The sequence below is a fragment of the Pelophylax lessonae genome (genome assembly GCF_965119305.1).
Source record: "Pelophylax lessonae genome assembly, chromosome: 5".
NCBI lineage: Eukaryota > Metazoa > Chordata > Amphibia > Anura > Ranidae > Pelophylax > Pelophylax lessonae.
Window position 1 is genome coordinate 175,123,742 of NC_138772.1, and position 26,554 is coordinate 175,150,295.

Here is a 26,554-nt window from a genome sequence, read left to right on the forward strand (position 1 = left end):
AAAGGGCTCAACCGCACTATGATTACATTATCACATGCAAGTTCATGCACGTGCATTGAGGTGCACATCTTTTAGGACTGGCTGACATTGCAACTAAAAACAAACAAAACAAACAAACTTTTCACTTTCAAATTTACGGGTTCTTATCCAATGGTAGTGCTGCTAAATACAAAGAAAGGTGAGTACTGCATGAAACCTGAAGCTCTTTTACCGAAAACAGTACAGTTCAAGTTTTGAGGGCATTCATATCCTCTTTGTCAAGGCCTGTCTTGACAAAGAGGACTTGTGTGCCATTGAAATGTGCATTGACGATTGCTGTTTGCAGTAAAAGAGCTATATATTACATAGAATGCTTGCCTTTCTTCATGTCAAAACAAACAAATGTACCTGCGCCATTTTTTTCAGTGCGGTGCTCCCCATTTACACCCACTTGCTCATAAACGAACATGGAGCTTCTGTTCAGGTCTTTCCAAAATTCGGATTCAGATCTGATCAGAACGGTTACGTAAAAAGGGCCTTAAAGCGGAGTTCCTGGCACAGATGTCATTTTTTAATGAACATACCCCCGGGACAGTCAGGGCTAGCACATTCCACAATGCCTAGCCTCTGATCTGTCCCGGTTCGCACTTACCTTTTAGAAGAAATACTTACTTATAAAATTTCTTCCACAGTGTTTCCATCTCTCTTGTGGGCAGCTGAAGCCGGCGCGGTCGTCTTCTGCGTCTTCTTCCGCGTCTTCTTCTCCCAGAATGCGCCGCACCGGCCCCTCTCGTCACTTCCGGTGTGGCGCCGCATTCCTAAACAGCTTCTGGGCATGCCCAGAAGCTGTTTAGCAGGGGAATGCGGCGTCGCCCGGAAGTGATGAGCGGGGCCGGGGCCGGCGCATTGATTCCTGGGAGCGATGACGTTTAGCTCCCAGGAATCATCGCAGCGCAGGAAGTGACGGGGTGAGCCGCGGCTCCGAGGGAGGAAGTACCCTGAGGTGAGTATTTACGATCATCAATTACAAGGTGAGTTTTAAAAAAAAAAAAATCTAACTATCTAATTCCTTTTCAGGTTAGGCTGAACTAGCGGACGGGCACAAAAAAAAAATATCGTTTTTGTGCCCGGAACTCCGCTTTAAGATTCAAAGAAACAGGGGGTTATGCCCTTTCATGTGTGTATGATGTGTGGGTGATTTCAAGTCATCTGTGTTTCTGAGGACAGATCTGTCCATTTTTATGGTGGGAGCTTTGCTTTATGCATTTTTTTGGAAAATTTGCATGGATTATTTTCTATATATTGAGATATAAATAAATATAATCATACAGTGCAATATACCTTTCTTTCTTATCTAAAATGTATTTATGTGTACTTTATGACCACCTCTATATAAAAATCTATTTCCTGTACCAAAGCAAATTAAATGTAGTGTTGTACATTAAACTTACTCCTATGCCCATGGTCCAGAGATTCTTAACTTTAAGGCCTCGTGCACACAGGTTGTTTTAAAAAACGAGCTGCAAAGCCAGTAGCGACGGCAGAAAAAATTGTCTGTAAAAAATGGGTTTAGAAGCATTTTGTATTGGCGTTAATGAGTGTTTAACCACATTAGTGTTTAGCCGCATTAGCGTTTAGCAGCGCTTCTCTGCCCTCTTCTATTTTCCACTCCCAAATCCAATTTCCACAGCTTAAAACCGATTGACGCGGCTTAGTGCCGTATACAGCATTTTTACAGCTGTAACGCTGCTGCTCTAGAACGCACTGGCCCTGGTTTTTTTTGCAGCTTGAAAACGCCTTTGCCACTTACAGCTCCTAAAAGCCTATATGTTTATGGACCCACTGAATAACATGGAGACGTATTTAAGCTGTAAAAAAAATGCCTGACGCCCCTAAGAGCAGCTGTACAAACGTCCAGTGTGCATGAGGCCTAAAGATGTAGGATCAGTACATTTCTCCCCCTCCTATTCACTCTGCTAATGGACAGATGACAAGCCAGGGCACTAGACCACTATGGCTCAGCTTCTTCTACCTAGCTACAGGCACCTCAACTCCAACCACTTCAGCTCCGGAAGGTTTACCCCCTCTACATGACCAGTCCATTTTTTGTGATATGGCACTGCGTTACTTTGACTGACAATTGGGCGGTCATGCGACGCTGTACCCAAATACTTTGTAAATGTATGTCCTTTTTTTCCCACAAATAGAGTTTATTGTTTTGGTCGTGTTTTATCACCCCTGCGGTTTTGATTTTTTGCGCTATAAACAAAAAAAAAATTACAATTTTGATTAAAAAAAAAAACAATATTTCTTACTTTCTGCTGTAAAACATATTCAATAAAAAATGTAAAAATCTAATCTAATATGCATTCTGCTACATATTTTTGGTAAAAAAAATCCCAATAAGCGTATATTGAGGGGTTTGAACAAACATTATAGCATATAACATAATATAGCATATAAGCGTGTTATAGTTATTGCGAAAAAGTTATAGCGTCTACAAACTATGGGATAGATTTATGGAATTTTACATTTTTTTATATTTTTTTTTTACTAGTAATGGAGGCTATCATTGACTTATATCGGGATTGCGACGGACAAACCGATCACTAAGTGACACTTTTTGAGGACCAATGACATTATTAAAGTAATCAGTACTAAAAATATGCACTGTCACTCTACTAATGACACTGGCAGTGAAGGGGTTAACATCAGGGGCAATCAAAGGGTTAAATGTGTTCCTTAAATAGGGAGTAGGGAGTGCTTCCTAACTGTGGGAGTGTAATAGGGGGTGCAGGGAGTGCTTCCTAACTGTGTGGGGGTTCTTTTACCGTGGGAAGGCAGAGATCTGTGTTACTGCTTTGTAGGAACACAGGATCATAGCCTTCCCTTGTCACAGTAATGTTGTCTATGTAAACAAGGCAGATCGCCGTTCTGCCTGTGTCCGGAACGATCGCCGGATGCCAGCAGACTTTGAGTCCGCCTGACCTGCTGATTTGCTCCCGCTGTGTCCAGTCACAGCCAGAGCGGGTCGCCGGCAGTGCGCGTGTGTTCATTTCATCAGTTCAGTCGCTTTTTTTGTCATCAGCTTTTTTCAGTCAACATCAGTTTCACATCCCTTTTTTCATCCATTGTCATCAGTTTTCTTCCGTTGTCATCCATTGTCATCCAATTTCACCCGTTGTCGTCCGTTTTTTATCCAATGTCATCGGTTTATCATCCGTTTTTCATCCTTTTTCATCCGATCCGTTTTTTTTTTTCATGGATTAAAAATAGGGCTTTCATATGTTCAAAAAACAGATGTTGACGGATGCGGATGTAAAATGGTGTAAATGGATGATCATCCATTTACATCCGGTTTTCCATAAGAATGCATTGATGTCCATTTTTCATCCGTCAATGGATGGATGAAAAACAGACGATCGTTCATTTCATCAGTTTATTCACTTTTTTTGTCATCAGTTTTTTTTTTCAGTCAACATCAGTTTCACATCAGTTTTTCATCCGTTGTCATCTGTTTTTCATCCGTTGTCATCCGTTTTTCTTCTGTTGTCATCCGTTTTTCATCCGTTTTTAACCGTTTTTCGTCCGATCTGTTTTTCTAACGCTTGAAAAATAGGGCTTTCATCCGTTCAAAAAAAAAAAGATGTTGACGGAAGCGGATGAAAATGAATGTAAATGGATGATCATCCATTTACATTCTCTATGTTTTTCCATAGAGATGTATTGATGTCCATTTTTCATCCATCAACGGATGGATGAAAAATGGACGAATGGTCTGTATGTGGGAAAGGGGCTTTAAAAGCTGGTGGGAACTGATTTTCCTGAGATTTCCTGAACTCCTACTTAAAAATAATATTTTCCTTGAATGTTGCAGAGAATTTGATTTTATTATCTTGATTTCAGATGCTTTTTATACCTACAAACTGCCCCCTATTTGCCAAACTTGTAAAGGAAACTAGCACGTCAGAAGCAGTGAATGAACGTAAAAAGCCCTATGTGGTAAGGTTATATTTCATTAGTAAGACATTGAACATTATGTGACTGCTTTACTAAACTAGTAGTAATTTTCATCCAAGTTTGTGTTTCCTTCAAATAGCCGTGAAAGTTGTCATTCCCTTGTCCTATTTTACACAATTTTTATTTCCCATAAACCTAAAGAACACTGGCAAGAATAAAAATTACGCCTTTTAAAAAAAACGTATGTCTAAAGCATCCATTAATGTTATGTTTATCTACATTCCTAAAGTGTTACTAAACCCAGGAGCCTGCATTCACTATATCTTGTCTCTCCCACTGTACACAGAACATGGAAATGCAATTATTTTGGTAAATATAAACTGCTAAATACCTTTTCTCATCAGCAGTATAAAGCAGTCTTATGACTTCTATCAGTGTCTGGTTAAAGCTTGTGGGAGGAGTTTTCATTCTACTCTGACTGTCCTATGAAGCTGCAGGACCCCCGATCCTCTGTCTGGACAGTGTTGATTGGCCCTGTATCGATTGCATGCAGCCTCGCAAGAAAAAAAAAAATCTCTAGCAATACACACCAAACTGAGCATGTGCAGAGTGCCCCCAAGGCTCTGTGCTATCAGGAGATAGATTGGGGACTGTGGAACGAGGGGAGGACCAGAGAAGACAGGATCAAACAGGCTTTCAACACAATGCGGAGGATTAACCCCTTAGGTTCCACAGTATATAATAAGCATGCTTTACTGCATATACAGACTGGTTTTACTGTTGTGGGTTTAGTAACACTTTAAGAGAATTGTGTAATGGATTTATACATGCTTTTTTCTATATTTGTTTTTGTTGTTTTTTTTCCATTTGTTTAATATTTCACTTCATGATTTTGAGCCTGCAGATAAAGTTTCAGGTAAGTTTTTACAATTCTTAGGCTCTCAGTTTGTTTCTTTGATGTAATCTCCTGTTTTTTACCCAGTTCAAAAACCTCTCCCTGTTCCTAAACTTTTTTACTTAAAAGAGAAGTATTTCATTTTTTTTTTTTAAGGATCATACTTACCTATGTCAATGCTGCATCTGTCCCCCAACGCCTCTAACAATGAGAACCGCCAATAGCTTTTCTCATAGTTCCCTGAGCAGGAAGGTGTCAGTCAGCAGCTCTCTGCTCTGCCCCCCACGCTCACTGGAGTCCAGGGCTGTGCCGGTCTAGGCATGTGGGCGGATCCCGACTTCATTGTCGCGATCTTGTCCGAGCCTAGACCAAGTCTGTAATGCTAGCAGACAGCAGACTTCACCCCGCTGTCTGCTGAAAACGGGTCACAGAAGTGCAGAATGAACTGCACTCCTGTGATCCACAGGAGAGGTACAGCCGAACAAGCTTTGGCTGTACTTCTCCTTTTAATCTACCTGCAAAAATGAACCCTTAACCCCTTGATCCTGAAACCCCTAAACTAACCATGAGAATTCAGCCATAGGGGAAAGTATAGTGTATTTTCAATGAGCACACATTTGGGGTTTTTATTCCAGCATTTACCTGAAAATTTTTTATATTCCTTAACATTTTGAAAGCTCTTCCTTTTTGTTTTTACAAACAAAAATGTAAAATTTCCAATGGATCTGAATCGCAAATATCGAATCAAATCAAATTTATTGTGAAGAATAGCTGGTTCTATTCTACTCAAAAGTTCTATTCTGTTTTATTCTATTCCTTTATTTTCTATTCTAGTCTTTTATTTTCTATTCTATTTTACTCTATTCTATTTTATTCTATTCTTTTCTAAAATTGAATTTCAAAAGACAGCTATATACTTTGTATTTTTATCTATTCCTTTAAATTATGTTCTATTTTATTCTATTCTTTTGTATTCTATTCTGTTCTGTTTTACTCTATTCTTTTTTATTCTATTCTGTTTTATTCTATTTTCGAAATTCAATTTTCAGAAGACGGCTTTATTCTTTCTATGCTATTCTGTTTTATGCTATTCTAGTCTTTTCAAAATTTGAATCTTGGATGAAGGCTATATTCTAACACCTTGTAAAATAAATAAGTTGTACAACAGCATTCAGTGTGCCCAGTGTCTCACAGGAGGCGGGGCACGAGTGGAGACACCAGGCACACTCCATGCTGTTGCACAACCCCCTGGCTGTAACAACCTCAAGTAGCGTTCCTTTATTGATGCTACCATAAGAACAAGCAAGGATAGCTGGAATGACGGACTAATTAAAAGGACACTGCACATTATCCAAGGACTGTTCACTAAGCACAGATCAATTTATGGTTTATAATGTGACTACATAGAGTGTTTATGATTTGAGTGTAGTTGGAATTTCACTCCATTTTGGCACTCTTATTTTAGCACTGGCACTTTAGTAATTTTTGCACATAATTTGTTTGCATAAATTGCACTTTAACTTATATTTATTTAATTTGTGTTTTAGGAGAATTATATGCATACGGGTATATTAGTATTTTATTGCACCTAGAGCAGTGCCAAAACCCATTTTTTATACAAAGATTTACAACAGGTACTACCTCGATAGCAGTCTAATTGGGGGGCAGCAACTCAAAGCACTTTTAGAATATTATAACATTTTCTGTTGTTTATCCATAGCACGAACTATACTTATATTTATTTATTAGGGAAGGGGTTGACATCAGGGCCTATCAAGAGGTTACGTGTGCTCCTAGGGAATGCTTTCCAACTGTAGGGGGACAGGACTGACTGCAGGAAGAGAGAGCTCTGTGTTCCTGATTAGTAGTCTGACAGAACAGCAGTCTGCCTTGTTTACATAGGCAGACCGCTGTTCTGTCATTCTCCTACATGATCGCAGGTGGCCGGCGGCTATCGCAGCTGCCGGACCCGCTGACTGGCTCCCACTGTGTCTAATCACAGTGGGACCACGGCTCCGGTGGCGCATGCGTGCCCCTAGAGCCCTAAAATGAAGGCACGTATAGGTACGTGGTTTTGCACTTAAGGGCCACCCTGCCGCAGTAGATGTACGTGGGGCAGTCCTTAAGTGGTTAATCTCGTTAATCACATCATGTTGTTATAAAAGATAATGGAAGACACTCATAGTGCAATAATGCATATAAAGCTGGTTTATTAAATACAAATTGCACTTACATCAAGGACAATGAATTTGAGTGATATAGGATGAAATCTTGTACAGCCGTCTGCAGTGCGGTCCGCGCTAGTTGACGTCACTTTGCTAGCTCCAATCCAATTTCCTTTAAGAAGGCATCAACTGGGATGAAGGCTTTATATTCTAACACCAATACACATTCTTTGTAGGAAATCAGCATTAGGTTTGTATTTCAAATTTGTTTTCAAATTTTGTTTGGTCTTTAAATATGATTCAAATTCAGTTTTAATTTGATATGAATTCAATTCAAATTTGATTTGAATTCAAATCAAATTTGATCGAATTTTGTATGAAATTTTGTTTTGGACCTATTTAAATTTGCTACTCTTGTAATTCTGAAATTTTGGATACATCCGAATCTCTAAATAACAAAAATTGTGTCTGAGTTTCGATTTGGAACAAAACAAACCACACATGTCTATTCAAAACTACATAAGTAAGGTGGATTAGTTGAGCAACTGCATAACAGACTCAATTCTGTTAATTCTAAAATGTATGTGTACTGCTGTTATTTTGAATACAGGAATTTCTGAACTCTTTACAAAACGAAACTGGCTACTCATCTGAACAATTAAATGGAGCGAAAGGAATCAATCACTGGGGGATAATCTACGATGCACTATTTTGTGAGGTAAATAAAAGTATACTGTTCTATAACACACTAAAGCTGGCCATACATTGTTTGAAATTCAGCCGGTTTAGCAAGAAACCTTCCAAATTTGATTAGTGAGTGACAGTCCCCTCTTGACAGAAGTTGATTATTTGAGCAACTTCTGTCTAATGAACTAGTTGGAAAATGTTTCTTGATCACAATCCTGGCTACCTCGTTTGTGTAGATGAAGGAATCTGTTCAGCCAAGGGGATGAACGAAAGAGAACTAGCAGTGTATGGCCAGCTTAAATGAAAAGATAATGGATGTAAGGACTATAAAGAGCGCCTGTTAGCTCAAGTCATTATAAAGCAAACACTGTATGAAAAAAGAGGCCCTACAATGCTTTAGCAATGAATGCCTGGAGGCTGCCCTAACCGTATTGTACTAAACACAGTTATGGTCCTGGTTAAGAATAATGTAATAATGGGCTGAACACTTTTAGGCTCCATGTACACGGGACGTTGTTAAAAGTCCCTTTGAATGCTGGAATTTTTAGGACGTTTGAAATGTCCGTTCGGTCGCGTTTGTACCCGCGTTTAGCGGCGTTTGCGTTTAGAAGCGTTCCTAGAGGTCAAAAAAATTATTCCCCTTTAAAATGGAAAAACGCGAACGATAAACGCGGGTCATCGCGTTCGGATACGTTCGGACGCGTTCAGACGCGTTCGGACGCGTTCAGACGCGTTCGGACGCGTTTGTGCGTTTGAAACGCCGGGAAACACACGTTCGAACGCAAATAATTGCGTTCTAAAAACAGTCCCTGAACGCAACTGCCTGCAAATGACTGTAAACGACCTGGTGTACATGGACAGATAAGATAAAGTGTAGATGGGTTCAGGGGCTTCTGAAAAAAACGCCCAACTGCTCCTAAACGGCCATTTCCAGCGTCCCGTGTACATGGAGCCTTAGAAGCTTCCATTTGCTGATTTTGCCTTGTTGCTGTCTTTGTGAAATATTGTTTGGTATTTTAAATATGAAGTAAAAATTAGTAATGAATATACCAGTAGACATTTGTTCTGGACTGGCACAGATTTTCATCCACACAACCTATACATTTTCTCAATTGCCTGTATTAGGGACTACAAATGAGCTTGGGTTCGCTTGAACCCAAGTTTGTCCAAACCTGGAGATCAGTGGTCATTGTTGGTCCAATGAGCTGCAAGCAGAAGATTTCCCACTCCGCAGCTAACATACACAGATGCTCATAACAGCATTGACCAAATATAGGCTTATGGCCATATTAAGTCAAAATCATATTAGGTCAATGCCCCTATTTGGGCAGCTGGGAAATGGGGAATCTCCAGCCCACAGTTCACTGGGCCAGCAATGGCAACTAACTTTTGGGTTTGGACCACATCCAGTTCAGACCAAACCCAAGCTCATCCGTCTTAGGAATTATGCCAATGGGCTTTGGACTTGTGAGCAAATGCAGATTGCTTTCAGGTGCTTGTGTTTGCATTCGATATCAGTTCAAGCCCACATTCACATTGGTCTGATTTGACATGCTATTTGACATGTCAAATCGTATGTCTAATCGGAGCTAATTGCTGGCAATGGCACTGTCCGAATTGGTGCGATGCCGACTTTGTGGTGCCACACCGATTCCCAAAAGTAGTTTCTGTACTACTTTTGGCGACTTCGGGGGGGGGGGGGGGGCATGTCAATAGACATCTGTGCAGTTTAAAATCATGCGAGTTCATCTTAAACAGTGTGAACCTAGATTAAGACATTTCTGAGATCATTCACGGTTCAACGATAGATGCAGTTGATTTGCAGCTGACCTCCTTCTAAGCTGCATTGACTTGCTTCAAGCTACTTTTTACTTCCCATTGATTTTTTAAGGGAACACAGACAGCTCTGATGGGAACAAAAGCTCATTGACACATGATCATACCAGAAACACAAGGTGTGAGTATAAAGGCTGCTTTTCAAATGGTGGGGACAAACACAGCCACCTTGTGGTTCTGGTATGGTCATGTGTCAATGAGCTTTTGTTCACATCAGAGCTGCCTGTGTTCCCCCTACAAATCAATGAGAAGTAAAAAGTGCCATATTAAAGGAGAAGTACAGCCAAAGCTCATTTGGTTGTACTTCTCCTGAGGATCACAGTGGTGCAGTTCACTCCTGTGACCCATTTTCAGAAGACAACAGGCTTAAGCCTGCTGTCGGCTGACATCACAGAGCCAGCCCAGGCTCAGAAAGGATTGCAACCATATGGTCGGGATCGCCCAGAACCTGACCGGCATCCGGCTCAGCCTCTCAATGGGCCACTGAGAGCCTAAACCGGTGGCTCCTGCCCCCTCCACAGCCCAGTGATCCAGTGAGCGTGGGAGGGGCAGAGCAGAGAGCTGGTGACTGGCAGTCATCACCTCTGCACACGGAGCTCTGAGAACTGAGTGATCAGCGGTGTTTGATCGCTCTGTTCTCAGTGTTAGAGCCGGCAGGTGACGGCTGCAGCTTTGAAACGATGCTGCATCCACCTAGGTAGATATGATTCTCAAAAAAACAAAAAATGGAATCCTCTTTTAATGCTCCCAAAGCTTAAAGTGTATCTAAACCCAAAAACAAATAGATACAAAGCTCTTATTCTTATGCTATGGTACGTATAATATCACTGATGTTGACTATTTTTGTACACAGTATAATACTAGTGATGTTTATTGTTGTATTTTTGTACACAATGCTGCGGAATTACTCACTTTTTACTCCTGTTTGTGAGGGCCGTATATGGAGCTTGAAAAAAAAAAAAAAGACTGAAATATCAACCCAAAAACAAAAATGTATGATATTGCAGCTTACCAATCCTAATACCAAAATATTTTTTTTCTTAAAATAATAAACGTTGTATATACTTTACATGCTCTGTGCAACAGTATTGCATGTATGCGCTGTATGCACCTCCTCTTCTCCAAATACCCCCATGGGAAGCCACTTGCCATGGGTGCACTTGTGCAGGCTCGCTCTCGAGCAGGGCTATGTGCATCCATAGACACACACAATGGAGCTCGGCCCTGCTCCCTACTCACAGAATTTGATTGACAGCAGAAGGGGCCAATGGCTCCCACTGCTTTCAAAGCCTCTTATGAGAAGAGAGGGAGAAGGGAGAAAAGCTGCTGCAGAGGGACACACTGCTGGAGGTATGTAAGGTGGAGAGCAGTCCAATAAATGCTTCTTCAACAGAAAACTAAAGTGCCAAACAGGTGCTCGAATCCAAAAAAGTGCCCAAGTGCTCTTCAGGAAAAAGGCCCCCAATGGGGATGCACTCACCAGATTTTGGGTAAAAATGAGCCTTGAACATGTATAATGTTCCTTGATCGGATCACAGGATCAATGCAGCTACCCTAGCATATGAGATATCCCTCAAACGGATGGATGGATGACATGCACCTCATAGACTGGCTCCTTAATAATTCGTCTCCTCTCTCTCTCCCATGTGTGTTTCAAATATAAAGAGAGAAGCCATACATAGTGAAGCCCGTAATATTTATTTAAAACAGAATGGTAAGAATAATACTCACAAAGTATCTTTAAAAAATCGGCAATAAACAGCATTAAGCAGCCTAGCACAGTCAATCCTCCAATTTCCGTGTCGCTGCCGGCGTGCGTTCCACGGTGGTTTTTTTTTTTTTTTTTTTTTTTTTCCTGTTAACCACCGTGGAACGCACGCCGGCAGCGACACGGAAATTGGAGGATTGACTGTGCTAGGCTGCTTAATGCTGTTTATTGCCGATTTTTTAAAGATACTTTGTGAGTATTATTCTTACCATTCTGTTTTAAATAAATATTACGGGCTTCACTATGTATGGCTTCTCTCTTTATATTTGAAACACACATGGGAGAGAGAGAGGAGACGAATTATTAAGGAGCCAGTCTATGAGGTGCATGTCATCCATCCATCCGTTTGAGGGATATCTCATATGCTAGGGTAGCTGCATTGATCCTGTGATCCGATCAAGGAACATTATACATGTTCAAGGCTCATTTTTACCCAAAATCTGGTGAGTGCATCCCCATTGGGGGCCTTTTTCCTGAAGAGCACTTGGGCACTTTTTTGGATTCGAGCACCTGTTTGGCACTTTAGTTTTCTGTTGAAGAAGCATTTATTGGACTGCACCTTAACAAATCACTTTGCACCTTAATGGTTATAATATGGACACTTAATCTTAGCACTTTAGTATTTATTATATATGTATTGTTTATAAATACACTTTTTGGTTGTACCAATCAATTTTTTAGAGCATCAATGTTTTAGGGCACCAATTAATTATTGTAGCACATTTATATATATTTATAATTTATTTACATTTTGTCACCTGTTAGCGCTGTCTATTTATGCTTTTAGTTTTTTCTGGTATTTTACCTAGTGAGCAGCAGCTTCAGGTTTTATACATTGTTTATATTTTATTTTTTCACCAAAATATACATCACAGCGCGGAAAATAAGTTATTGTTTTACATGTAAGGTGGAGGGCTGGGGGGAACAAATTTTGAAATAATTTTTACCCTAATGCAGAGAATGCATTAAGGTAACAAAAAAAAATCTTTCCCCTTAGAGTAGGGGTCTCCAAACTATGGCCCTCCATTTGTTCAGGAACTACAATTTCCATCATGCCTAATCATGTCTGTGAATGTCAGACTTTTACAATGCCTCATGGGATGTGTAGTTCCGCAAAAGCTGGAGGGCCATAGTTTTGAGATCCCTGCTTTAGAGCCACTTGAAATGCCTTTGTTTTTTTCCCCTTTATTTTGGTGATTCAGGTAGCTACATACTTCCTGTCTTAGGGTCCCTCCACGCTATAGAGGAGCAACAGTGTCACCCATTGACAGCGGCATTGTCAACCTGTGGAGAAGGTAGTGTTAGATGCACAAGCAGATTTAGTTGGACTTGACTAACAAATTAAATCTGAGCATCAGCTAACACTTTTAACCACTTCCATACCGGGCCATTATAAAATGACGCCGGCAGGAAGTCTTTGTCGATCCGGGCGGCCGTCATATGACATATTTCTTAATTTTCCCAAGAATTGTGGGAAAACATTACAACTTCAAAAAACTCACCATGCCTCTTCTTAAATACCCTGGAATGTCTGCTTTCCAAAAAGGGGTCATTTGGGGGGTATTTGTACTGTCCTGACATTTCAGGACCTCAAGAAATGAGATAGGCCATCGGTACATCAGGTGTGATTAGGTGTGATCAATTTTCAATGATTGGCACCATAGCTTGTAGACTCTATAACTTTCACACAGACTAAATAATAACCACTAATTTGGGTTATTTTTACCAAAGATATGTAGAAGTATACATTTTGGCCCAAATTTATGAAAAAAAAATTACTTATTTGCAAAATTTTATAATAGAAACTAAAACAAAATGTGTTTTGTTTCAAAATGTTCGCTCTTTTTTCACTTATATCGCAAAAAATAAAAAACCTAGTGGTGATTAAATAATACCAAAAAAAAGCTCTATTTGTGTGAAAAAATGATTAAAAATTTGATTGGGTACAGCGTTGTATGACTGAGTAATTATCATTCAAAATGTGAGAGCGCCGAAAGCTGAAAATTGGTCTGGGCAGGAAGGGGGTGTAACTGCTCTGTATGGAAGTGGTTAAAGCAGTTACTGCAACTTTTTTTTTTCCCTTTAGAATAAAGGTTTACATAAATAAAAGATAACCATTGTAAGCACCCCTATCACTTGTAAATGGTTTGTTTCAACCCTCTAACTGCCGCTTTTGCTGGACATCACCAGCTCCTGCATCTTCTGCCCTATTTATTTTCGGAGCCAGTCTTCAGCCATTTTGTTTGACCTGTAGACAAGCGCCAACAAGGGATTAACAGGCTGTTCTGCATAAGCACTTGCTTTTCCTGGCTGTGCTCATTTCCTCTTGTTAATTGAGCCAGACAGGAACCAAATGTTACAATGTCTTGATGTTTTCTTGTGTCCTTAGGTTGACCTGTGTAAGGAACGCACGGTAACATCCTGGGGGCGTATAAGAATGCGCATGCGCAAATTCACTGGTTCCTGTTTAACCGCAAACTTGCGTTCGCCAATGCACATGCATGTGCGCACGCAATAGCGTCACGTTTTGGCGCCATACGTGGCCTATATAAAGGTGACCGACACACTTGTTTCTTGCTGTTTTGTCTGCAGCTTTACCTGTATTCCTTATCCTGAACCTACTGTTTCCTGTTGTCTTCCTGATTGACCTCCCGGCTTGTCCATTACTTTGTCCGCTTGCTGCCCGTCCTGACCTCGGCTTGTTCTTGTGACTACTCTCCTGCCTTATCCTTGTTGGCTTATCTGCTTCCGGTTCTGGACTTGTTCAACTCCTGGTGGGGCGACCCTGGGGGCCGCGACATGGTGTTCAGTACGCAGCAAAATCCATTCCTCCCCAGCAGAGGCTCTGGTGAAGACCTGCTGTCACTTAGACTCCACACCTTGGGCTAGCCCATGTCTATCACCAGTCTGATCTGTCCGTGTTCCTGTTTCACCGGATCCTGCTAGGCTACCTCTGCACGTCAGGCTCATTACAACCTGTGTGCTGGAAGTAACCAGGCTAAGGTTTACTAATGCTTTTACTGCCATTTTCAGCCAGGTCACTGCTCCTGACAGGTCAGCCCAGATAAAAGGGGTTGGCTCCAAGCCCCTAAAGAGGTTCCCGGGAAAATACTGCCAAAATATAGCTGGTTACTCCTCAGCTGAAGTGATCACCCCTTTTGGAGGGGGGGGGGGGGGTGATGGAGGCCTAAGTGGGGCTCCTGGTGGGGGGTCCCAAGCTTGGGGAATTTGACTCTTGCATTCAAAAAGGATAGTTTTATGAATGTGCCTTCTGCATAAGGTATGCACACTTTATGGGATATTAGAAAAGCTCTGTACAGTAACTGTCCTGAGAATGTTTCTTAAGAACTGTAATGTAATCAGCAGTTGCCTCAATAAGGCCCTGTTCACACATGAGCAATTTTCAGCTTGTAAAACTCTCATCCCTGAAGTTCCAAAACACCCAATAAGCAAACTCCCATTCATTTCCATGGCCCCTGTTTACATATGAGCGTTTTGTCTCCTGAAGCAAAATGCCTGAAGCTCAAAAAAGTACATGAGCTTCTTTTTTGGCCGATTACAAGTGTTTTTGGTCAGATGTCCATGCCTGCCTCCAAACACCTGCAAAAAACTCCTGGAAAAACGCCAGGAAAAACGCCTGAAAAAATGCCTGAAAAAATACCTGAAAACAATACGCTAAGGTATGAATGGAGCCTAAAGGACCTTGTTTGTTTACTTACTTTGCCAGGTGCGTATCAAAAGACAGGGCCTTCAACACAAGGGGACTGAGTTAGAGGAAGATAAAATACATGAGTTTAACACACAGAGTGCGTTGCTAAGGATTACAGTGTTTGTGTCACTTGCAAGGCAGCCAATAAGCCAGGTGATGGGTGACGTGGGGAAGGTGGAGGTCACTCAAGAAGCCAGTTTTTCCCTCTTTGGGACTGGACCTGTGGCACAGAGTGCCTAGGGACCCAGCCTGGAGTCACGGGAGAAATATATGAGGTACCTCAGGAGAATAACAGCAAGCACGATGATTAGGGAAGGAGATTGTTTCCTGTATCCCATAGCAAACGTGGGATTAGCCACTAGGAGAGTGGTGATGCTGTGGCAAAAACAGCCACTGTATATTGTCCTTCGTATATGCATTATGTTTATTGCATGTGTATACCTTTAAGAACCAAGTGTTTGGAGTGTGGTTTATGTGGAGCGAGTGAGAACTCTTTCACTTGGGACTATCATATGTCTGAGCAGTGTCCCTCAGGAGATGGGTGGGGGTTTGTTATTGTTAAATACCTGCCTTCTATTGTCCTATTGTTTCTGTCTGGCAGAGTAAGGTATTATGGGATGTTCAGCTTTGTGTGTGGAATGTCTCGAAGAGGGAGGGGCTTTGACTGAGTGTAGATCCCTGTGTTTTTCAATAAACAAGGCAGTCTAGTTTTGACCTCCAAGCCATGTGTCGTCTGGTTATTGGAGGGTTGGGAATATTATACGCTACCAGGATTATTGTATGCTGTGCCTGAATACCAGTTGAGATATCGTGGATCATACTGCTACTCCGCTACAATTGGTGGCAAGCGACGGGATCTTTATCCACACAGCAAAGCAGCGTTCGGCAGTATTCATGCGAACAAAGAGAAAAAGAAACCGCCTTTCCTCTAGTTTTAGTGAATGGCCACGTGTCTTATTGTATCTCCTCTCTCTGAATAGTTTGTTCCTTATGCTAGGGTCGCCAGTACAGTATTTGTACATTGATATCATATCCCCCCTCAATCGTCTCTTCTCCAGAGAGAATAAGTTCAGTGCTTGTAGTCTTTCCTCATAGCTGATGTCCTCCATTCCCCTAATTATTTTTGTTGTCCTTCTCTGGACTCTTTCCAATTCCAGCACATCCTTCCTGAGGACCGGTGCCCAGAACTGGACAGCATACTCCAAATGTGGCCGGACCAGAGTCTTGTAGAGCGGGAGAATAATCTCTTTATTTCTGGAGTGAATCCCCTTTTTTATACATCCCAGTATTCTGTTGGCTTTGCTTGCAGCGGCTTGGCATTGCATGCCACTGCCAAGCCTGTTGTCTACCAGTACCCCCAGGTCCCTTTCCATCCTAGACTCACCCAGAGGTTCCCCCCCTAGTGAGTAGCTTGCTTTCTGGTTTCTGGCCCCCAAGTGCATTACTTTACATTTTTCAACATTAAACCTCATCTGCCATGCAGTTGCCCACCCCGTTATTTTGTTCAGGTCCGCTTGTAAGGTTTCCACATCCTGCATAGAAGATATTGGCATGCTTAGTTTAGTATCATCCGCAAATACTGAGATTGTACTAGATATCCCCTCCTCTAGATCATTTATGAATAAATTAAACAGGATTGGTCCCAGGACAGAACCCTGGGGGACCCCACTTTCCACACCCGCCCAATCCGAGTACTCCCCATTAATCACCACCCTCTGGACTCTCCCCTGGAGCCAGTTCTCTATCCAGGTACTCACCCTATGGTCCATACCTACCTTCCTTAGTTTGTACAGTAAGCGTTTGTGGGGAACGGTGTCAAAGGCCTTTGCAAAGTCCAGATACACCACATCCACCGGCTTACCTTTATCTAGGTGGCAGCTCACTTCATCGTAGAAGGTTAATAGATTGGTTTGGCAAGAACGATTTTTCATGAATCCATGCTGATTACTACTAATAATACAGTTTTCATTACTAAAGTCTTGTATGTGGTCCCTTAACATCCCCTCCAAAATCTTGCAGACTACAGATGTTAGGCTGACCGGCCTATAGTTACCCGGGATACATCTCGGCCCCTTTTTAAATATTGGTACCACGTTGGCTTTTTTCCAATCAGCTGGCACCATACCCATCTGTAAACTATCCTTAAAGATCAAGAATAATGGTCTGGCAATCACCTGGCTGAGCTCTTTAAGAACCCTCGGGTGCAAGCCATCCGGTCCCGGTGATTTATTTATGTTAAGTTTCTCTAGTTTCGTTTTAAGTCTATCTTCTGTTAGCCATGGCGGTATTTCCTGAGGTGTGTTGTTTAGTTCGGTCTTACAAGCTAGGTTTGTGTAGCCCCCCGATTCTTTTGTGAAGACTGAAGAGAAGAAATTATTTAACACTTCCGCCTTTTCTCTGTCCTCAGTGGCCATATTTCCTTTGTCATCTTTTATGGGGCCAATGTGTTCTGGCCTTGCTTTCTTACTGTTTATATACTTAAAGAACTTCTTGGGGTTCTTTTTACTCTCCTCCGCTATATGTCTCTCATGTTCTATTTTAGCCGCCCTGATTTCGTTTTTACATTTCTTATTACACTCTTTGTAATGCTTAAATGCTACCAATGACCCCTCAGTCTTGTATTTTTTGAAGGCCTTATCTTTAGCACTAATATACCTTTTTATGTTGGAGTTTAGCCACCCAGGGTTTAGCTTTGCTCTTTTAAATTTGTTTCCCTTTGGAATGCACTGGCCAATCCCCTTGTTAAGTATGCTCTTGAAGCACTCCCATTTTTCCTCCGTGTTCTTTGTTCCCAGGGTTCTATCCCAATTGATATTTTCTAGCAGTGAGCGCAGTTTTGGGAAATTGGCTCTTTTGAAATTCAGCGTCTTAATATTACCCTTGTGCTTCCTATTACTGTAATTAATACTGAAACTTATTGACCTATGGTCACTGTTTCCTAAGTTCTCCTGTATTTCTATATCCGTGATCAGGTCTGCATTGTTAGTAATCAGTAGGTCAAGTACCGCATTGTTTCTTGTCGGTGCATTCACCATCTGACCCATGAAATTCTCCTGCAGAACATTTAGGAACTGCCGAGCCTTGGCTCAGTGTGCGGTTCCTTCTGCCCAGTCTATATCAGGATAATTAAAGTCCCCCATTATAATGACATTTCCCATCATTGCTGCCAATCCTATCTGTAAAATGAGGCCCACCTCCCCCTCCTCCCTCTGGTGGGGGGGGCCTATAGCATACGCCCAATATTACCTTCCCCACCGTGCCTTCCCTTTGAAGCTCTACACATATGGATTCTGCCTCGTCCTTAGCTCCATTATTAATATCATCCCTCATATTTACCTGTATACTGTTCTTAATATACAGACATACCCCTCCCCCTTTTTTACCTTCTCTATCTCTGCGATAAAGGGAATACCCCTGAATGGTCGCCATCCAGTCATGAGAGCTGTCAAACCAAGTCTCAGTTATCCCCACAAAATCTAAGTCCTCCTCAAACATCAGCAGCTCCAGCTCTCCCATCTTGTTGGCCAGGCTTCTGGCATTGGTATACAACCCTCGTAATTTTGACCGGTTACAAATATCCTCATTTTATGTTTTTAGGCTGCTCTTGTGATTTTTCCCCATACCCACCCTGGGTATAGGAGCTCCAAACACCCTACCGCTAATGCCCCCATTTCTGCCCTCTGAATCTTGCTTTCCACTGGCTAATTCTACATCTGTACCCTCCCCCCCATTCCCTAGTTTAAAAGCCCCTCTAACTTTGTGGCAACCTCGCACCCAGTACGGCTGCACCCACCCCATTTAGGTGCAATCCGTCCCTACCATAGAGGCGGTGGCCGACTGAGAAGTCGGCCCAGTTCTCCAGGAACCCGAAACCCTCCTTACTGCACCAGCTCCTCAGCCACTCGTTAACTTCCCTAATCTCCCGCTGCCTCTCTGGTGTGGCTCGAGGTACAGGTAGTATTTCGGAAAATACTACCTTGGAGGTCCTTCTCCTCAACTTAGCGCCTAAGTCCCTGAAATCGTTTAGTACTCTCCATCTTCCTCTGCCTATGTCATTGGTACCCACGTGTACCATGACAGCTGGGTCTTCCCCAGCCCCACCCAATAATCTGTCCACCCGATCCGCAATGTGCCGAACCCGAGTGCCCGGCAAACAACAGACTGTTCGGCACACACGGTCTTTGTCACAGATTACAGATCTGTCCTTCTAATAATTGAGTCCCCTACCACCAGCACCTGTCTTTCCTTTCCCTTTCTCCCAGCCTCACTGGAGGAGTTCTTCCCCTGGCAGCTAGGGGCGTCGCTCTGCTACAGCAATGCTGGTCACTGACTGGTTTCCCCAACATCACGCAACGGGGCAAATTTATTGGGGTGCTGCAGCCCAGGATCAGCCTCCTTGCCTTGTTCCCTTCTACCCCTCCTAACTGTCACCCCTCTAAACTGTTTTGATGCATGCACCTCCAATACTCCGCCCACCTCTGTGCAGACCCCTGTCTGCACCTGACTGGTACGATCCCGGCTCTCCTCCAGTATGGACATTCGTCTCAGTGTTGCCAGCTGCTTCCCTAGATTCAGGACCTGAGCTTCCAGGGAAGCAACGTGCTTACATTTTGCGCATTTGTATTCGCCCTCGATCACATGTCTGAGGAACGCATACATATTACAAGATGTACACCGAGTCGCATCTCCACACCCGCCGGGCATTGTACCTACTAATCTAATCTAATGGGGATTCAGTAATTTAAGTCTATCCTATGTGGCTATTTCCTGGCTTCCTAACTCTACCTTCTCACCCTCTGGTGCTCCGCTTCACTCACTTGACACTCAGTTGCACAACACTCACAATCTCACAGCCCAGTCAGTCGCACCACACTCACAGTCTCACAGCCCAATTCAGTCGCACCACCCTCAGTCGCACAACACTGTCAGTCGCACAACACTGTCAGTCGCACAGCCCGGTCAGTCGCACAACACTGTCAGTCGCACAACACTGTCTGTCGCACAACACTGTCAGTCGCACAGCCCGGTCAGTCGCACAACACTGTCAGTCGCACAGCCCGGTCAGTCGCACAACACTGTCAGTCGCACAACACTGTCAGTCGCACAACACTCGCCGCCACACAGCCCGGTCAGTCGCACTCAGGTAGTAATAGGTACTCCCAGACACTCAGGTAGTAATAGGTACTCCCAGACACTCAGGTAGTAATAGGTACTCACAGACACTCAGGTAGTAATAGGTACTCACAGATCCTCAGGTAGTAATAGGTACTCACAGATACTCAGGTAGTAATAGGTACTCACAGACACTCAGGTAGCAATAGGTACTCACAGACACTCAGGTAGTAATAGGTACTCACAGACACTCAGGTAGTAATAGGTACTCACAGATACTCAGGTAGTAATAGGTACTCACAGACACTCAGGTAGCAATAGGTACTCATAGACACTCAGGTACTACACTACACCCTCAATCAGTGTACAATCTCAGTCACCAGTCTTACTTACCTAGTGTGTGTCCCTTTAAGCCTGTCACTAGCAGTTCCTGGCTTTTTTTTTTCCCTCAGACGGTCAGTCTCCGCTCTGAACCCGCCTCCCTCTGTCACTTCCCGGTCAGCCTTTGCTCCGCTAGTCTCCTCTGCTCCCTCTCTGTCTGGGGGGGGGGGTTCCGCACCAATCGCCGCCCGCCGCAAAAGGGGGGGGGGTTTACCGCACCGCTCGCCACCCGCAACAAGAGAGGGGGGGGTTACCGACCCGCTCGCCGCCCGCTCGCCGCTCGCTTCTGGGGGGGGGGGATTCGAGCGCCGCTCCCCGCCGCTACTCTCCTGGGGGGGTTACTCACACACTCACACGCGGTCGGTCACGCACACACTCCTCACACACTCCTCTCTCTTGCACGCCCTGTCAGCCTCTGATCCCGCGCTCTGCTCCTCTGCTCACAGCACCACCTGCCGGCCGGGATGTGACTTCTGTACAAAGACCCTGTTGTGCTACATCTCTGTTGTACTACTTCCTGTGTGGTGTTTCCTGTTCCTGTTTTGGGCACTTCACTAAAACACAGCTTCTGTATAGTAATGGCTTGTGCTGTCTCCTTACATATATCACATCAGACATGGTGTCAGAAGATTTCTGGATCCATACTCTTTCTACACATTCGATGCTGAGAGCCTGCTAGCCTTGACGTGAGGGTTTGTAGAACTGATTGTGCCTCCTGACAATTGCAGTCCTGTCCTGGATACTGAGAATTTGCAGCAAGGAAAACAGCATCATGGCCGCTAACAGCATTCCACTGCCTGAGGCAATGAGGGTAAGTGGAGATGTCGGCAGTAACTGGGACAATTTCAGGGCTGAGTTTGAGGACTACTCCCTAGCCACAGGGTTAAATGAGAGGCCTGCAGCAGTGCAAGCAGCCACACTGAGGAGGGTGGGCAGTGAATGCCTCCGTGTTTACAAGTGTAGCACCCTCCTAGGTAGGTGCTAGGAAAAGCATATGTGTGGCCCTGTCTGCTTATCAGGAGGGCCTAATCTGTTAGCCTGTCACATGCTTCCAGGTGTGACCTGTTGAGTCTGGGGATTCTCCCCACTGTATCCAATGAGGGACCTTGTTGGACAGTGGAGGAAACCTAGCCAATATCACACCAGGGTTTATGACTGTCCCAGTGGGTGGGCATTGCTGCAATGCATCCTGGGATTGGAAATAAATCCTGAGGGAGCCTGTGACAGGGTGTCTTTTGGTGTGGAGCCAAGTCCCAGGAGGAGGTGATGGCTGTCTCTCCTTCTGCTGAAGTAAGGAAGGTGGTCCAGTCAGTCGGCCTAGGGACCAGGGGTTGAGCTGGGCGGCAGAGGATCCAGTGTTTACTGACCGAGTGGAGCTGCTAGGCAGAGTTCTTATGGAAAAACAGTATCATGAGTACTCAAGATGTGCCCAGGGGTCTGCCTAAGAAAGGGGACCACTCCAGAGAGGTTAAGGGGATCAACGAGCCAGCTAACCCGGAGTGTTACAGGAAAGGGGGTGCCAAGTTGTAAGTCCCTGAAGATTAGGGAGTAAAGGGGGTGCCAGGAAGGGCCCTGAAGTTGCTCAGCAGTGCAGTGATACTACAAGTCAGCTACCTCAGGAAAGGAGTGCCTTAGGAAGCTAAAAGGACTATTTCACAGTCAAAGGTGAAATCAAGTAAGCGGCCTAGCCGTAACTAGCTCAATCAGCTTTAACCAGTGTCAGTAAGCGTCAGTCAGCGTTAGGGCTCTTTCACACGGGCAGTCCGATCAGATCCGCCTGTCAGTTTTTGCCCCATTCAGCCCTATGGAGCAGCGGATGTCAGCGGTGATATGTCCGCTGACACCCGCTGCCATCCGCATCCGATCCTGTCCGTGAAATCCGGACGGATGGAAATCCTATTTTCCATCCGTCCTGGGGATCGGATCGGATGGGATCGGATGAGAGCGGACAGGCGGTCCGCTCTCATCCAATTCCCCATAGAGAGCAGCGGGGGCTGTGACACCTCCCTCTCCGCACTGCAAGCGGAGACGGAGCTGTCATCCGCCGGCTCAGCGGGGATCGCGGACCGTGTGAAAGAGCCCCTAACCAGCATTTTTATACAGTCCCTGCCTTTCTGTGCATAGTTAAGCTTTATTGGAGTATCCCACTCATCCCTTCTCCTATCCAAGTTCTCAATAAACCATAAAAACAAAAGAAACCGGACTGGTCATTGTCTGAGGTGAAACACTAGAAAGCATGTCTAAATATTCTACTGTTGCTAATGATAATACAGGGGAACCCACACTCAGCAGCTCCCATGGGAGTATTGCTACACAAGCATAATCTGAATCTCACAGAGGAGCAAAAGAGTAAAGGCCCGTACACACGTGCAGATTGTCGGCCGAAAAGATTCGGCCGTCGACCGATCGGCCGATTTTCGGCTTGATAGTATGATGCTTCCGACAACCGACAGCGCACTTTCGGCCAAACAGAATCTGTCGTGCGAGCATTAAAATTTTTGTATGCCGACACCAGAATGGCCGATTGTTCGCTGGTCAGTACAGATTTCGGCCGACAGACAGCAGATTTGCAAGACTGGGCATGCTCAGAAAAGAAAAAACACAGGGAAAGTTAACCATCACATGACATCACTTCTGCAGTCGGTGGACAAAATTCGTGTGCAGTCTTTTGCACTTTTCAGCGGACAGGACAGCCCGGGGACAAAAGACGGCCGATCGGTCGGCCGACGATCGGTACGTGTGTACGGGGCTTTACACCAAAACCATTCTGGATGCATTGGAAGCTTTCTTCAGACCCTCTAAAAATGTCATATATGAAAGATATATATTTGGCTGCTGTGAGCAAGAAGACTTTGAATCAATAGACAGGTTTGTCACGCGGCTAAGAGAAAAAGCTGAAAGCTGTGAGTATTGCTCTCTGAGAGATTAATTTATTTGTGATAAAATAGTTTTGGGTATCACCAGTGAAAGCACATGCTGCCACCTGTTGAGGAAACATGATTTAGATCTACAAACAGCAATTGAGATATGTCGCACTGCAGAAATGACTGACAAACATATGAAAGCTATGGAGCAGGATAAACTGATTGACAACATCAATGCAGCCTCTAAACAACAGAAAAGCTTCATAAACCAGCAGCATAAGTTTCAGAACAAGGGTCACCTACACAACTCACCTGGGAGGAAGCCTGCAGCATGCAAGTATTGCGGCAATGTGCATTTACAAGAGAAAGAAAAGTGTCCTGCATATGGGAAAATTTGTACTGTGGTAAACCAAATCACTTTGCAAGGGTGTGTCTCTCCAGTAAAATGGAAGCAAGGAAGCTGCACACAATTGAGCAGTGGCGGCCGGTTTATAGGGGGCACAGGGGCGCCGCCCCCCCCATCTGTGCAAAGAAAAATAAATAAATGAATTACCATTTGAAGCCCACTAGGGGCACCGACCCTACTGCTGGCTATGGGGGGGGGGGGTTTGCACCCCACGCGCTGCCACGCAGAGACGCCAATTGGCGGCCTTCTGGGTGTCATCGGGGTGCAGAGAAATGCGCCCCGACATTCCCCCCCTGTAGTGCTGTCCTGGCTGTGATTGGTCCAGACTCCAGCCTGGACCAATCATAGAGGACATCCCGGGTGATGTCGCGTGGGGGCGGTGCGTACATCAATCACGCACCGTCCCGGCGTCACCTTCCCGCCCGCCGTTAGAGAGGAGGGCAGCGGCGCGCATGATCTAGGTCGAGGAGGAAGAAGATGTCTAGAGTCCCGAGTCTCCCGAGTCCGGTCAGCAGCAGAGAGCAGCCAGCAGCACGCCAGGCAGTGACAGAGTCGTTCCGGTCCGGTCGTCTTGAGAGAGAGAGACAGCCCAAGAGCAGGAGGTAAGTGATTCTTCAGCCGCTGCCTCAGACTCAGTGCCTCCCTCCTCCTGTGTGCGGGACTGCGGACTCGTGTCCGGCGGTGGGGTAGGGAACTTTGCAGACTCAGTCAGAGTCTGTCTGACCAAGCCAGCCCAGGACACCTCTTCCTCCAAGACTCCTCTCCAAGCCAGCAGCAGCCAGCCAGTCTCCTCTCCTGGTCTGGATATTCTCATCATGCCACCAGAACCATGATGGGAACCATACCAGGCCGCTGTGTGCCATTTACTATTAATAATAATAAATATATAGTGCCAGGCCAGCAGCCTGCTTAGCAGTGTACACAATATAAGACAGTGAATTTTATTCCCAGTCCGGCCTTGTATGGGACCCCGAAAACCAATCACCACCTTCAGGTTTTCTAATGGCGTAAATTTTTGATTTCACTCCTCACTACCTATCACAGTTTCGGAGGCCCTGAAATTTCAAGATAGCACAAAACCCCCCCCAAATGACCCCATTTTGGAAAGTAGACACCCCAAGCTATTTGCTGAGAGGCATGGTGAGTGTTTTGCAGACCTCACTTTTTGTCACAAAGTTTTGGAAATTGAAAAAAGAGGAAAAAAAATGCATTTTCCTTTTTTTTCCTTCATTTTCCAAAATAAATGAGAGCTGCAAAATACTCACCATGCCTCTGATTGGGTACTGATAGGCAACTCTATGGTGCATCTCTGTTTCTCTGTTGTACTACTTCACGTGTGGGGTCTCCTCTTCCTATTTTGGGCACTTCAGTAAAACGCGGCTTCTGTATAGTAATGGCTTTGGCTTGTGCTATCTCCTTACATATATTAACAAAAAGTGCAGCGCTAAGTATAAAAATAATGATAAATACAATGAAAAAAAAAGTTCATTCAAAAAACATTTTGAAAAAACATAAGGAAGTAAGTATAGAGTGACTAAGAATCCCAAGGAAAAGTCCAAAATACAGCAAATCCAAGAATGTAAATGTGATAACAGTCCTTCCTTCCTGTGACACCCAGGGAATGTGGGGACACCACAGTGCACTAGTGTGGGAAGCAGCTTACCAAAAAGCCGTGGCTACTCAAATGAATGAGACAGCCTCGCCAAGTAAAGCATATCACATAGATCTCAGGAACTCCAAGAAACCATGGGTAGCGCCGTGGAATAGTAAATTCCTCAAGGTAGCTCCATAGTAGTCAGATGGATGTATGGAAAAAGAATGTGCAAAAGACCATAGCGTAATCCCATAAATAACAATGGTGAAGTTTATTAAGAGAACTACTCACATAGATGTAGTACAAGCAAGCTCATAGAGAATGGTTCCTGGGGATTCAATCACGGCGTCCCGCATGTATCCAGTCAGCATAGACAATTAATAGCCGGCTCAGAGAAGGGGCGTGTGGACGTTGCGTCTGGAGTCGCCAACGTTTCGTCGTCAAAAGATGTCGTCAGAATAACCGGATTGGGATTGGATAAAAATAGTCCATGAAGGACTAAAGAATATGGAATAGAAAACTATAGATAAAATATTAAAAAGTATATATTCTACAAAAAATATTTAAAATAAGTAGCTGTATATGGGGAAAGCTTTTTTTTACAAGAATTTGAGATAAACGGGTGCCATTTGTTCTACAAGGCCCAGGACATTGAGCTTTTCCCCTAGACTCTCTTCCATCACTTCTTCTGCGCTTTCTGAATGATCCAACTGTCTTCTGGGACTTGTTTGTCTCCCAGAGGGCGCCCAGAAGACGTCTTTTGATGACGAAACTTTGGCGACTCCAGACGCAACGTCCGCACGCCCCTTCTCTGAGCCGGCTATTATTGTCTATGCTGACTGGATACATGCGGGACGCCATGATTGAATCCCCAGCCACCATTCTCTATGTGCTTGCTTGTACTACATCTATGTGAGTAGTTCTCTTAATAAACGTCACCATTGTTATTTATGGGATTACGCTATGGTCTTTTGTACATTCTTTTTCCATACATCCATCTGACTACTATGGAGCTACCTTGAGGAATTTACTATTCCACGGCGCTACCCATGGTTTCTTGGAGTTCCTGAGATCTATGTGATATGCTTTACTTGGCGAGGCTGTCTCATTCATTTGAGTAGCCACAGCTTTTTGGTAAGCTGCTTCCCACACTAGTGCACTGTGGTGTCCCCACTCTACACATTCCCTGGGTGTCACA

General features: G+C 44.1%; 1 protein-coding gene across 1 annotated transcript in view; it reads left to right on the forward strand.

The window, feature by feature from the left end:
• LOC309556068 (prostatic acid phosphatase-like) overlaps positions 1-26,554 on the forward strand; it is a 161,244-nt gene that overhangs the window by 59,466 nt on the left and 75,224 nt on the right. The window contains exons 5-6 of the mRNA XM_082258380.1: positions 3,886-3,981; positions 7,610-7,717. Coding sequence (XP_082114506.1) covers positions 3,886-3,981; positions 7,610-7,717 — 204 coding nt within the window. The remainder of the gene's footprint in view (positions 1-3,885; positions 3,982-7,609; positions 7,718-26,554) is intronic.